Source organism: Neolamprologus multifasciatus, chromosome 2, assembly GCF_963576455.1.
Source record: "Neolamprologus multifasciatus chromosome 2, fNeoMul1.2, whole genome shotgun sequence".
Classification (NCBI taxonomy): Eukaryota; Metazoa; Chordata; class Actinopteri; order Cichliformes; family Cichlidae; genus Neolamprologus; species Neolamprologus multifasciatus.
Genome location: NC_140440.1, coordinates 1515761 through 1530499, shown reverse-complemented (window position 1 = coordinate 1530499; position 14739 = coordinate 1515761). Strand labels below are relative to the sequence as shown.

At 40.2% G+C, this 14739-nt stretch overlaps 2 protein-coding genes across 2 annotated transcripts; both read left to right on the top strand.

Moving 5' to 3' along the window:
- Positions 1-6313: 6313 nt before the first annotated feature.
- On the top strand, positions 6314-8287 carry LOC146523804 (uncharacterized; the record flags this gene model as incomplete). Its single annotated transcript, XM_085134767.1, has 2 exons — positions 6314-7351; positions 8228-8287. Coding segments are annotated over exons 1-2 (1098 nt in total), but the record flags the coding sequence as incomplete, so codon positions are not given.
- On the top strand, positions 8279-9207 carry LOC146523803 (uncharacterized). The gene is made up of 3 exons (XM_085183685.1): positions 8279-8379; positions 8618-8713; positions 8866-9207. Exons 1-3 carry the CDS (start codon positions 8308-8310, stop codon positions 9181-9183), a joined length of 486 nt encoding a protein of 161 aa, XP_085039811.1. The 5' UTR covers positions 8279-8307; the 3' UTR covers positions 9184-9207.
- Positions 9208-14739: the final 5532 nt, after the last annotated feature.

Genomic DNA, 14739 nt, shown 5'->3' with positions numbered 1-14739 from the left:
TGAACTTTGTCGTGATTTGACTTAAGCTAGCTATGTGCTCTATTAGCTACTGCTCTATTAAAAGAGTAATTGTATTGATGAAAACTGTTATGTTAAAATGTCATGTTTTTAGCTTAGTTCTGGTGGCACACTTTGTACTAACAAATTATGAAACGAGGCAATTTCTCTGTTGTAGTTAGCTGTAAAATTCATACAGACAGCCTGCAGTTTTAAATTGAGAAATCGTCCCTCCCGCCACAACATTGGCATTAAGAAATAGTCGGGCGGGGGAGGGGGCTTCTGAACGCACCTGCACAGTCAGGGGTGCGGTAGGAAATAAATAAGTAGGACTGGCGTTGCACAACGTCTTTTGTGCAGAAACAAATAATGGTTGTAAACTGTGGAGGAGAATAACTCAGTGGTTGCCAATAATGTGAGATCAAAAGGCACTGAGAGTGATGTTTGTCAGGACTGAAATTAACTCAGAAAAGAAGTTGCTTCACTTGATAGAGCTGTTGAGTGCGAGACCTGTCAGCGGTCTGGTTTAGCATTTGAAACATCGCTACGTGCGTCCAAACCGCTGCATTTAATCTCAGAAAAAACTAACACAGAGAAGTAAAGCAAGTGTGTAAGTTCATCTCTGTATGTTTGCATAGTATTTCCATGTTGAGCTTAACAACCGATGTATGGAGCCACAGCTGGACTGGCTGTCGGAGTTTTGTATTGAGGGGGAAAGGAAGCGATTTGTTTCGTACTTCAGCTAGAATGAAAAAAGACACAAAGCTGGAGTTATAAGGTGTCTTTACGCTGAACAGCCACAACTTCTTCCCTCATTCTCCCCCCTCCCTCTCCTGTTGCTACTTCAATCATGAAACTGATCAATTATCAGCTGATAGGCTTTTCTGTCGCTAGTCCCGTCTCTGTCGTTTGTTAATCGCCTAGTTTGCGCTAGAAAGAGGAAAACAGCAGATAAACAATAGCAGTACATTTAAGCTTGATAAGCTAGAATTTTTTTTAAATATTACTTTCTAGTATCCACTTGTGTTTTCTGGAGCCACAACCGTAATAGCTGCTGGTCATGATATCAGTTTGGATATGTGCTGAGAAGGAAACATGAAGGTGAAACCAGGAGATGTTTTTACTGAATCATTAGAGCTGAAGAAACAGGTTTACATTTTAGGTGACATGAATGAGTTGAAGGGAAGTTATGAACTGTTTCTGAGAGACAAATAACACCAGGATCCTTGTGGCTGACAGCTGGTAACTGTGCAGGGGCAGGTCTAGCAAAGTGTTGCTAGGGGGCCAGGTAAATGGTAATGGTAAATGGACTGGTTCTTATATAGCGCTTTTCTACTCTTCTGAGCACTCAAAGCGCTTTACACAACTTGTGCATTCACCCATTCACACCCATTCGCACAAGCACATTGATCTAAGTGCATTCTAAGTAACATTCACACACATTCATACTCCGATGGATGCATCGGAGAGCAATTTGGGGTTAATATCTTGCCCAAGGATATTTGGCATGCAGACTAGGGGAAGCCAGGAATCGAACCACCAACCTTCCGATCAGTAGATGACCTGCTCTACCACCTGAGCTACAGCCACCCCAGGTAGGGCATTAACAGGGAAAGGGGGGCACAAATAAATAATTTTCTTTCTTATTCTCATTTAAAATGTCTAGCTTTTAATAAATAATTATCTAAATCTTACAACCAAAGTGGTGATCTGGTTAAATGTATAGAAATCCATTATTGTATGTAGTAAATATTAAGTCTAATATATACCCTAGTAATAGTAGTACATATAGCACTTTTTCCTTTGGGAAGGTACCATCTGTGCTGTCTGCAACTGTATTGAAGAAAAATGTTGAATTTAATTATTGTAGAAAAATTGATTTCTGTGCATTAAAGTAGATTACGTCAATTAAGCATTATGAGGCAGAGGGTGGGGGGTGGTTTCCTAATATTTTTGCTGGGAGTTGGCAGCCCTATTAGTTAGGTTGTTTAATATTTTTATGTACTGTTTAGAATACCCAAATAAGGAGGATGGTGTAAGTTTTTTAGGTTGATCAGCATTGCTGAAGTATAAAATATTTTGGGAGCAGTGTATTTTTTGCATACAGGTATAACAGAATAGCTTTAATGTTTTTTTTTTTTAACTTAGTATGAACTTATACAAAATGCAGCAAAATATTTTTAAAAAAAAAACAGTTTTATTTTTTATAAAATACACTATATCGGATTCATATCAGCATCGGCATATAATCAAATTTATGATATCGGTTTCGGACATAAAAAAGTGGTATCGTGCCATCTGTAGTTTGTACAGAAGCACAAGTAAGATTTGTTTTGTTACAAGGGAGTATCATGAAGTGGCTTGGAAATGGTAATTGTTTGTCTTTCTAAAGTCCTCATTTTAATTTTTTGTATTTGTTTTCCTTTTCTGGCAGATTTTCATCTCCTTATGTGTTATTGTTTATTCAAGGAAACGGTGTTATTTTGGTAAGTACATGCAAATTTCTTACATATTTATCACGACAGTATTGCAGTGACAAGTTTATCTATCTCATCTTAAGGGTTCTTGTGATTATTAATATTGATATTAATTAATATCAATTAATACATATGACTAATATAGTTTAAGAAAAGATGCCTCTATATTTTGTACAGTTTTTTTTTTTTTTTAAAGACTAGGGCATAGAACACTGATTCCATGTGTTGCCAACAGTTCCCATCCTTTAGAGCAAATTATTTAAAGTTGAACATGAAAGTTGCTGGCTGTAACATATTAGTTTTTGTTTTTTTCTTTTATTTGATTGTTCAATTGGCACTGTTATGGTATTGCTTTCTAACCTGATCAGATTTTAGGTGCACTCTAGATCAATGTTTCCCAACCCTGTTCCTCAAAGACCTCTGTCCTGCATTTTTTAGATGTCTCCTTGCATCGCCACACTGATTTGAATTAATGTTTAGCCTAATTTCTTTAAGTTGTGCACAAGTCTGTCACTGACACAGTTAATATGCCAGGGTGCACTGAAGCAGAGAAACATCAAAAATATGCAGGATGGGCATCCTCAAGGAACAGAGTTGGGAAAAGAATGCTCTAGATAATACAGCCTACAAGCATACTTCTAAGATGCATCCATTCTTGTAGGTTAACCACGGCTAAAGCTTTCTTTGTGTAAAGTACTAAGTGTGTTTTTTGTTTTTGTTTCAAATTTTCTCTCTTTGTTGTATGTCCAGTTTATGTGGAAGTTTCTAGACGATCAGAACTTCTTAAGCACTATAGACTGAAACATAGTCATTTTGGGCGTGGCCATCACATTAAGTGCCTATATCCTGAGTGTCCATGTCTTTTAAAGACTTGGAATTCACTTCTGACACACTTGTCAAGGAATCATAGCAATACCTCAGAGCACTCTGACAAATTTGCAACTTTTTCCTGTCAGTTATGTGGTTGTAGTGAACTAGGAACAGAGCGTGAATATTTTGTGCACATTAGCCGTCATTTAAAAAACAATGAGACAGTAACATGTATGTTTAAAGGTTGTGACTACAAATCAAATATTTACAGTACCTTTAAGTCACACAAAAGTCGCAAGCACAGTTTACACTTGCTGGTAGACTTCAAAGAGGATATTGTCAGAGGATCTTTTGCAACTGAAACTGCAGAGCATGATGCTTCAAATGCTGAGGAATTGTGGGGTGACGAACAGCCTGTTGATTTAGAGACTTCAAATGATCATGAAGACGTAGTTCAGCTAAAGCTTGCGGCAGTGTTATTAAAACTAGAAAATATTTTTCACGTTCCAAGTGCTGCAGTTGATGAACTTTTGGAGGAATTTCAGTATTTGTTGGGCACAGCATCTTTGTGTAGTGCAGCAAACGTTATCCAAGACACATTGAACAGTCACAGCTTGCAAATAGACCAGTCAGTCATTGAAGAACTTGCATCTGCACTGTGTACATCTAACCCTGTGTATAAATCGGTAGGTAAAGGCTGTCCCCTAGCAACATCCTTTAAGCGCAAAAATTTCTACAAGGAAAATTTTAAAGTTGTAGAGCCTGTAGAGCATGTGCTGGATGAAAAAAATAAAAGAACATTTCAGTATGTTCCAGTTTTAAAGGTTTTACAGCAGCTTTTCAGTGATTGCCACCTTCTTGCTAAGGTTTTGGATGGTAGTCGCATAACAGAACAAAGTGGGGAAGAAGTGATTTACAGGTCTTTTAAGGAGGGGTTGTTTTTCAAAGAAAACAGTTATTTATCAGCAGGTGAATTGCGAGTTTTACTGAATTTGTATATTGACGATTTTGAGATTTGCAATCCACTTGGCACTTCCCGTAAAAAGCACAAAATCTGTGCCATATATTGGACTCTTAGCAATTTACCACCTGCTTGCCATTCATCACTGACTTCCATTTATCTGGCTTTACTCTGCAAGTCTGAAGATGTAAAGACATATGGATATGAAAAGATTCTAGAGCCCTTGTTGAGTGATCTTGTTACTTTGGAAAGTCAAGGGAGAATTTGTCAGGGGCACAATACAGTGTGTCATAGCAGATAATTTAGGAGCACACAGTATTTCTGGATTTATTGAGAGTTTTTCAGGTGAATACTTTTGCAGATTTTGTGAGGCCAAAAGATCTGATATTCAAGAAACAGAGGTTAGTTCAGGTGCGTTTACTCTGAGAAGCAAAGAGACACATGAAATGCATGTAAGTTCTGCACAGAGTAATGCAAAACCATGTCACGGTGTTAAAAGACGGTGTGTTTTCTCTGCACATCTCTCCCATTTCAGTGTTTGCAGTGGATATCCTCCAGATATTGCACATGACATTTTTGAGGGCATATTACCAGTTGAGTTGGCATACTGCCTGAATATCTTAATTTTGAAAAAATATTTTACACTTGACAGCCTCAATGAGTCCATTCTGACATTTCCCTACAAATGGGCAGACAAGAGTAATCGCCCTCATGCTATTCCCAGGACTTTCATGCAGAACAAAAGCATTGGAGGAAATGCTCATGAAAATTGGAGTCTCTTACGATTCCTTCCATTGTTGGTAGGACACTTGGTACCTCCAGATGAAACAGCTTGGCAGGTAATTTTGGACCTAAAGGACATTGTTGAACTAGTTGTTGCAGCAGTACACACAGAACAATCAATTGCTTTCCTTGAGTCTAGAGTCTCTGACCACAGATGTAGGTTGAAAGAGCTGTTTCCAGGACTGAAGCTGTTACCAAAACATCATTTTGTGGAGCATTATCCACAGATGATTAAATTCTTTGGGCCACTTGTTGGCATGTGGACCATGAGGTTCGAGGCAAAGCACAGTTTTTTCAAACAGGTTGTTCGTCACACACGGTGCTTTAAAAATGTGCTACTGTCACTGGCAGTGAAACATCAGTTCATGATGGCATACCACTTGGAGTCTGTCACAACTGTAAGGCCAAGCCTAACTGTTTCATCTGTTTCTACTGTCTCTGTTGACATTCTGCATCATGATGTACAGCGAGACTTGAAGATTAAATTCCCTGATATTACCCATATTCAGCTCACAAAGAATGCTTCTGTGAATGGAACAAACTACAGGCCTGGCATGATTGTAGTTTATGGCTCCTCTGCTGGATTGCCTGAATTTGCAGAAGTTGTCCAAATGGTTGTTGTGGAGGAAAACCTGAGCTTCATTGTCAAAGAGATGGATGCCTGGTATAGGGAGCATTTTAGAGGTTTTGAACTTTTTCCCACATCACACATCTCCCTCGTTGATCTTGGTGCCTTGGGAGACCAGTACCCCTTGGCAGATTACAGGATTGGAGGCCGGCGAATGGTCATACTTAAAAGATTCATTCATATAGAAGGTAGTAAATGTTGTCTTCAATTGCATGTGTTCAGTTGCATGTGTTCAGTTGCAGTTATCTTCATGGCAACAGGAGGGGCACCACAAATTTTTAGCTTATTTTTAATAAAGATTGGATACTTCCCACAAGGGTAATATTTTTTTCCATTACATTTGAGTTCTTTTGGCCAAACATGCCTCATGTTGTCATATGTCTTTAAAAAAAACATCATTGATGATGCTCAAAACATTTTGATAAAGGATAAATTGCAACACATACCACTAAAAGCAAAGTGACACTTTTTGAGGATTCTGGCTGACGTAAGCAAAAAAAACAGTATGAAGCTATAGAATAAAATTTAATAAACTGCTTTTTACCCGTAAAACCTGTGTTGCAGTTCTGCACTCTCGTGCTCCGTAATAAAATTATTCAATGCAAAGTATTTTAACTTTTTTTTTTCTCCTAATGTCTTTAAAAATCAGATTGAAGAATGGCAGAGCAGCTGAAGCTGAGAGTCATTGTGGCAGATGATGATTTTAGGAGACTTGACGTTCCATCTGGGATGTCAAGAACTTTGACTGATCTTCAGAGCACAATTCGCCAAGCATTTGGAATTGAAAGAGACTTTCGTATTCAATTCATGGATCCTGACTTCAACAATGAGTTTATGAACATAACATCAATGCAAGACATTCAAGACCGAAGTACAATCAAACTTGTGTACCTGGCAAATCTGGATACAAGTGCATCTTCTTTGTCAAAGCAGTATCCCACATGCAGTCTTGACTCCTCTGCAAGTCCAGAAAGTATTCAAAGAAACTCCCGTCTCTCATCGTCTTCATCCAACTCAGACAGCACCATAATTCTACCACAGTCAGACAGTGAGCTGAGATCATGTGCATGGCCTCGCGAGTTTACTATTCCTCGATTTTCATTCAATGTAGAGGTGCAACTTCAGCGTGGAAATGAGACCTTCAGAGAAACTGGAACTCGGCTCAAGATTACTCCAGGTGTTAAATCTGACATCTTAGAGAAGCTAGCTGAGGCGATTTTTCAGTTTACTGCTTATCCTCAAAATTACCAAATAGATGAAGTTGCAGGGGCACTGATCAAAAAATTTCCTTGTCTGCGAGAGCCATCTGCCACAGGTTACTATGGCTGGATGATTAGCCTGAAATATAAGATGGCTAATTACAGGACAAAGATGCGCAACATTGGCTGTCCTGAAGTGACTATAAATGCTTTGAAAAACAAATCCAGTGATGATTGCCTCCCAGCCAAAAATGTTAAGAAACCTAAAAAGGCTGAGGTCAATTTTTGTCCATTACACCCAGCTGGCGAAACGGATGACAGTCTAGAAAACATCAGGGTTGAGCTTTTGACCGACGTCAGACGAAGAAACAGTGCCTCAGATGTAAGACAGAAGATGTCAAGAACATTTTCCTACCGTAGACAAGAGGTGGTGCAGGGAAGTCCAACTGCTGGGGAGTTTAAAGCTAGGTGGCCTGCACTTTTCCAGATTAATGAGGTAAAGGCATGCTTTTTTTGCTGAGTGTTCTTTTCAGTAATTCCTTATGTTATACATTAATTAATCTGGGCCACTTGGATTAAGACTATCCCAAATATAGGTATAAAGAGGCTGGCATTTATAGTTATTGTCGTTAAATGCTTGACCTGTGTACCGAACAGAGTATTTATTTGAGCAGCACTTAAAATACAAGTATGAAAAAGTGACTTAAAGTGTAGAAACATGAATAAAATTTATTTTTGATTTTTCTTGTAAATAAAAAAATATTTGATTATTTAAGTAAGTTTGCACTACATATAGGGCCCAAACTATTTTATAGTGAGTTTGATTATTGAAATGATTGATTAATCATCTCAATAATTAATAGTGAGATTGAGTGAAATCAGATTATCAATTGTGAATTAACCTAAAACCTTTTATTTAGCTATTAGTTTTTAGTTGGCCTGAGATTGTTAAAAGCATGTGCTAAACAAATGTAAATTAAAAATGTGATGAACAAACTTTGTTGCTCATAAGATAAAAAATAAATGGGTCAAGTTAAAACCCCTAAGACCTCTCACCACCAAGAGGTGCTGACCTCACAGGTGAGACACTCCCACCAGTGGACAAAGAGCACAGGAAAATGTGTTGCCAACCACCTGAAACAGACAAATATCTGCTTTTTAAAACCCTTTAAACCCGCTAAATGGACTGATGCCATTCATTTCGTCTTTGATTAACAGTAGTAACATCCTTCATGCACTGTATACTAACCCACATGCTAATCATGCTTTATGAAGTGATGGCAATTGCATTGTAGCATTTAATAAAGAAATAACAAAATAATCATACCAATGATTAAGCACCAGTCTTTTTTTCTCTGTGTGTGTGATACAGGTAAATGCTGAATTCCAGCGTATTACAACACTTCAACTGGAGACAACCTTCGCGGCACAGTTAGAATTACACCTCAGCTGATGACAGCTTTCCAGAAGAAGGGCGGTGTTTCTGGGCAGAAACTTGCCCACCACTTGCAGATCATGCAAGAGGTAAATCTGAATATTGCAAATTCTATTTGGATTTCTTTTGTCTTAAGTGGCAGGTCACTGGTGAGTCAAATAAGCCATTTTAGGTGACCGGCCAAGCAATCTAAATTTTGAAATTTCATATATAAATTTTATTTACTATGTTTGAACTGACTTATGATAAAATTTACTTATTGCGAATGTCAGACATTGTTGTTGTTTTTTCCCCAAATTGGTTTAATCAGCAACTCTCTTTAAACAGGCTGAAAGTGATGTTAACGTGAAAAGGGAAGCAGTTCTCAGGGCACTTTGCCTCTACCTTGGTGAAGAGGACGGAAGCCTTATTCGGGAGTACTTGGTAAGTCATTTAAGTCATTGTTAGCAAGTCATCTATACACACACAAATATCTATCTAAAATGTGTGTGTGATACACACACACACACACACACACACAAATGACTAGATTGGAATTTAATTGTTTTTCTTTTACCTTTTTATTAAATGTTTAGGACATTGAAGGAGATGACATCCAGAGAGACCTAAAGAAGCACACCATGGGCATTTATGTCATCAACAAGGAGGATGGACAAAATGGACATTATGATGACATTGGAATATTTGTTGAAGGGGAGATAGTCATGGACAACATTGGATCTCCGGCCCAAGCTTGTGCATTGATGCTTGGAGTAATCTATGCACTAAACCTAGCCTACCCCAAGGAATTGAGGCACTATTATGAATTCATTCAGAAAGTATTGATGGGATTGGATGGGGAAAAGCTCTCCCCCAAAGTCCTTGGTCTGAAGAACAAAATTGCTACTGGATAGGAAGATTTCTAAAACCACACATCCAGAGAATGTCGTTATGTAAATTACCATTGACTGGTGCTCTTGTAAATAGGAGTGAAACTCTTGTATAACCATCATTCGTTCTCATGTTATGCGTTATGTTTTGATTGAACATTTTAACTTTCAATAATGAATGTTTCACGTTTGGTACATTTGAGTAGCTTGAAGAGCAACTTTATAATTATTCAGTTTACCGAAGCAATTTTTCTTTATTCCGGTCCTTGATAGCTGCTGCCCTATAATCAGTGTTAACTCACCTGATTTTAAAAAAAAAAAAAAAAAAAAAAACAAAACAAAATACAGTATATGCATGATTACCACACTGGTAACGCTTTGTTTTAAGTCTTATTAAAATGCAATTTTTTTTAAAAAAATATGGATCACAGAACAGCAAGTCTGAAACTTTGGTTTGTGGATGCATCAGTTTCTAATTGTGATACTTGATACCACTGGCAGTGTTTTATTCTTTTTTTTTTAGAGGAAGAGAAACATTGCTTAACATTTCTCTTGTCTGTTGTTTCTGTTTTATTTGAATAGAGCTTTTTAAAGCTATTAGTTCATAGGCAAAAGTTTTGTAATTTGTATTATACAAATTACAGCAATTTCCCTTAGATGTGGATTCTTATTCTGTTTGCAACAAATTTTGCATTAATAAAAGATGTGAAAGAATTTTGTAGTTTTCATTATTGACGTTAATAAAAGAACTACAAATCAGGGTAAGCATTTTTTTTTTTTTTTTAAGTAAAATTTACTTAATTGAAAGAGAGAAATTAACAATTTGATTGATTTGAATATAACTTTGGGACATAAGTTTAAAGAAAACAAATTATTCTGGTACACTTAACACGACCTTAGTTGGAATTACTAATATTATTTGACTAAGTCGTATCCACAACAGTTAAGTTAAAGTAGCTTAAAAATATATGTTGGCTTTACTCGCTTAAATTAAATTCTGTGTACTTAAAAAATATTTCTGGATTCAAACAAATTTATTTCGTGCAACCACTTGTCATAAAAAATTTTAGTAAATTGAACAAAACATTTTTTTCAGTGTATGAGCAAGCACTTTGGCGACAGTGGGAAGGAAAAACTTCCTTTTAACAGGAAGAAACCTCCAGCAGAACCAGGCTCAGGGAGGGGCGGCCATCTGCTGCGACTGGTTTGGGTGAGAGAAGGAAGGCAGGATGAAAGACATGCTGTGGAAGAGAGACAGAGATTAATAACAGGCATGATTCAATGCAGAGAGGTCTATTAACACATCGTGAGTGAGAAAGGTGACTGGAAAGGAAAAACTCAACGCATCATGGGAATCCCCCGGCAGCCTACATCTATTGCAGCATAACTAAGGGAGGATTCAGGGTCACCTGGTCCAGCCCTAACTATATGCTTTAAAAAAAAAAAAAAAAAAAAAAAGGGAAAGTTTTAAGCCTAATATTGAAAGTAGAGATAGTGTCTTGTTCTGGATTTGACAGGAAGCCAATGAAGGGAAGCCAATATAGGAGAAATATGCTCTCTCTTTCTAGTCCATATCAGTACTCTTGTTGCAGCATTTTGGATTAATTGAAGGCTTTTCAGGGAGGTTTTAGGACATCCTGATAATAATGAATTACAGTAGTCCAGCCTGGAAGTAATAAATACATGAACTAGTTTTTCAGCATCACTCTGAGATGGGATATTTCTAGCTTTAGAGATGTTGCGCAAACGGAAGAAAGCAGTCTAAGGTCTATCAGGACAAGCACAGAGATGAGTCCACTGTCAGAGGCCATAAGAAGATCATTTGTAACCTTCACTAAAGCTGTTTCTGTGCTGTGATGAGCTCTAAAACTTGACTGAAACTCTTCAAATAAGCCATTCCTCTGCAGATGATCTGTTAGCTGTTTGACAACTACTCTTTCAAGGATTTTTGATATGAAAGGAAGGTTGGAGATTGGCCTATAATTAGCTAAGACAGCTGGGTCTAGGGGTGGCTTTTTAAGTAACGGTTTAACTACTGCCAGCTTGAAGGCCTGTGGTACATAGCCGATTATCAGAGATAGGTTGATCATATTTAAGATCGAAGAATTAATTAATGGCAACACTTCTTTGAGCAGTTTTGTAGGAATGGGGTCTAAAAGACACGTTGATGGTTTGGAGGAAGTAATTATTGAAGTTAATTCAGAAAGATCAATTGGAGAAAAAGTCTCTAAATGAATATCAGTGATACTGAAAGTAGCTGTAGATAACTCACAATGGGAGTTGCTTCAGTTATGTTGCCCGTCATCACTCTAAACTGTCATTGACTTTCCATGATCTATGGTCACCTCTATTGCTGCCAGTTGCTTCCTGTGTGAACAGGGCTTTAGTTCTAAGAGGGTCAAACATGGCTGAGACCCACATAAGTGTCTCATGACAGTAATGTCAGTGTTTTAAAAAGCTAGGTTATATTTATGTAGATTCCTATTTTAATATCCTCCAGCAGTGTACTAACTGTGCAACCTTGAATGAAATTGATTTCATTTGTCACTGAAGTTGTCATTGTGGAACTGATAAAATGTTAAAAGCAAAGGAATCTAAAGTCGAAAATCTAAATGAGCCAAGGCCAAAGTAGATGGGAAACAGAAAAAGCAAGACCAAGGAGGTAATGAGTTAGAAACAAGTAAAGAAATATCTGGAATCTGTGTTTCAGCATATATTTTTAGAACCGTGACAGTACCCTCCCCACAACAGGAGCCTCCCGGTGACCCCCAGGCTTGTCCGAGTGGGCGCGATGAAAGTCCCGCTCCATGGCCCTGTGCAACACAGCAGCCCGGGGAACCAAGGACCGCTCCTTGAGTCCATAGCCCTCCCAGTCCACCAGGTACTGCAAACCCCATCCCCCGGCGCCTGACGTCCATAATCCTGGTAATAGAGCACTTTAGTCGGCCAGACACTGGGTTGATCAATGAGTCCACCACAAATGGGCCAATGTAATTTGGAGTGAGCTTCCTATATTCAGTTCGGATTGTCACAAACCTGGTCGACAGCCATACCTTTTGTCCAGGCAAGTAGGTGGGAGCAGGGGTCTTATGCCGGTCTGCCAGACGTTTGTTTCGGTCCTTTGTGCGGACCAAAGTGGCTCGGGTGGCCCTCCATGCCCGGCAGCACCTACGAAAATGATGTTGAATAGATAGTACAAAGTGCTCACCTTCATTCGTAGGGAACAGTAGTGGCTGATAACCAAGGGACGCTTCAAAGGGGGACAGTCTGGTGGCTGAGGAGGTGAGGCTAATGTGGGCATATTCGATCCAGGGGAGTTGTTCACTCCAGGTGGTTTGGTTCGTAGAGGCCACACAACCAAGAGCCGCCTCCAAATCTTGATTGCCACGCTCTGTTTGTCCGTTAGTCTGGGGATGAAAAACCGGAGGAGAGACTGACCTGTGGTCCCCGGTTGGAGACAATGTCGGCCGAAATTCCATGGAGTCGGAACACGTCCCGGTTAATAACCGTGTGGTTTCTAAGGCTGTGGGAAGCTTGGGCAAAGCAACAAAATGTACAGCTCTGGAAAAAAGGTCAATAATAGTTAGAATTACTGTGTTACCTGCAGAGGGAGGAAGCTCGGTGATGAAGTTGACCGCTATATGAGACCAGGGGCGGCCTGGGGTCGGCAGGGGCTGGAGTAGGCCAGCAGCCGGCTGACTTATTTTGGGCACACGTGGAGCAGGCAGAAATATATTCACGGACATCTTTAACTAGGGTGGGCCACCAAGCAAATCGCTGGATAAAAGAGGCAGTGCGATGGATTGCGGGGTGACATGTGAACTTAAAAGTGAATGCCCAGTGTAGTATCTGCGACCGGACTGCAGCAGGGACGTAGAGTCGTCTGGGAGGTGCGGTTACCGGGTCCGTGCGCTGCGCCTCCCGAATGGCAGATTTGATCTCCCAAGAGATGGCCTCCACGATGCAGGATTGGGGGGGGGGGGGGGGGGGGGGGAGGAGAATGGGTAACTCACATGTCACTTTCCTGGAAGCAGTAAATTGTCGTGAAAGTGCGTCTGGTTTGATGTTGCGAGACCCCAGTCGGTAAGTAATGGTGAAATCACAGCGAGTGAAAAACAATGCCCACCTGGCTTGTCATGCATTGAGCCTCTTTGCAGACCGGTGGTACTCCAAATTCTTGTGATCAGTCCAGACGACGAAAAGCTGGACTGTTCCCTCTAGCCAGTGTCGCCACTCCTCCAGGGCCAGCTTGATGGCCAGCAGCTCGCGGTCCCCGATGTCTTAGTTGTGTTCTGCTGGGGAGAGACAGCGGGAGAAAAATGCACAGGGGTGGAGTTTACCTTCACTGCAAGCACAGCTTCCACCCCTGAATCAGAGGCGTCCACTTCCACAATGAACTGCTGGTTAAGATCTCGTGGTGAGAGAATGGGAGCAGAGGCAAAACACTTGAGTTGTGTGAATGCTTCCTGAGCTGGCCAGTCCCACAGAAAGGGAACCTTGGGGGAGGTGAGATGGGTTAGGGGGAGCAGCAATCTTACTATAATCCCGAATGAAGCATTGATAAAAGTTTGCAAAGCCCTGGAAGGATTGGAGCCGTTTATGATCGACTGGAACCGGCCAGTTCAGCACTGCATCCACCTTAGCAGGGTCAGCCTTAAGGTTTCCCCGTTCAATGATGTAGCCCAGGAAGGACACAGTGCTGACATGGAATTCACATTTCTCAGCTTTGACAAAACAGGCGGTTTTCCAGGAGACGCTGAAGGACACATGACATTTATGTTCGGGCACAGACCTTGAGAAATGAGTATGTCGTCCAAGTAGAAGAAGACAAAATGGTTGATGAAATCATGGTGGACGTCGTTGACAGCTGGAGCATCAGTTAACCCAAATGGCATGACTAGATACTCGAAGTGACCAAGATGAGTGTTGAAGGCCATCTTCCATTCATCTCCCTCCCTTATCCTCACCAGATGATAAGCATTACGCAGGTCCAGCTTAGTGAAGATGGAGACTCCCTGAAGCAGTTCAAAGGCAGATGTTAGCAAAGGCAGCGGGTACTTGTTTCTTACAGTGATCTTATTAAGACCCCGATAGTCAATACAAGGCCTTAAACTCTTGTCTTTCTTTTCTACAAAGAAAAACCCAGCCGAAAGAGGAGAGGAAGAGGGCCGGATTATTCCAGCAGCAAGGGATTCTGTGATGCATCTTTCCATTGCTTCACATTCAGGTTGAGAAATACTGTATAAATGGCTCATAGGAAGGGGAGCGCCGGGGAGGCAGTCAATACCACAGTCATAAGGTCTGTGTGGGGCAACAGAGACGCACGGTCTTTACTAAACACCTCCAGGAGATCATGATAGATGGGAGGGATGGAGGAGAGATCAGGGGCAGAGCCTGGATCTGAAGAACTGGTAGGCGGTGTTGCGGCCTTTAAGCAGGTCATGTGACATCCCTACCCCCACCCCAAAACCTTAGCTGTCTTCCAATCTAGTGTGGGATTATGTTGTTGCAACCAAGGAAATCCTAGTACTAATGGCGTGAGCGTAGCTTTAAACACAATCAAGCGCAGGGTCTCGGAAT

Bases quoted from the DNA above. Each gene is read 5' to 3' on its own strand.
- LOC146523803 (XM_085183685.1), top strand. From the start codon at position 8,308: ATGACAGCTTTCCAGAAGAAGGGCGGTGTTTCTGGGCAGAAACTTGCC. The intron at 8,380-8,617 runs GTAAATCTGAAT...CTCTTTAAACAG, and splicing joins ACTTGCAGATCATGCAAGAG to GCTGAAAGTGATGTTAACGT. The intron at 8,714-8,865 runs GTAAGTCATTTA...TTAAATGTTTAG, and splicing joins GCCTTATTCGGGAGTACTTG to GACATTGAAGGAGATGACAT.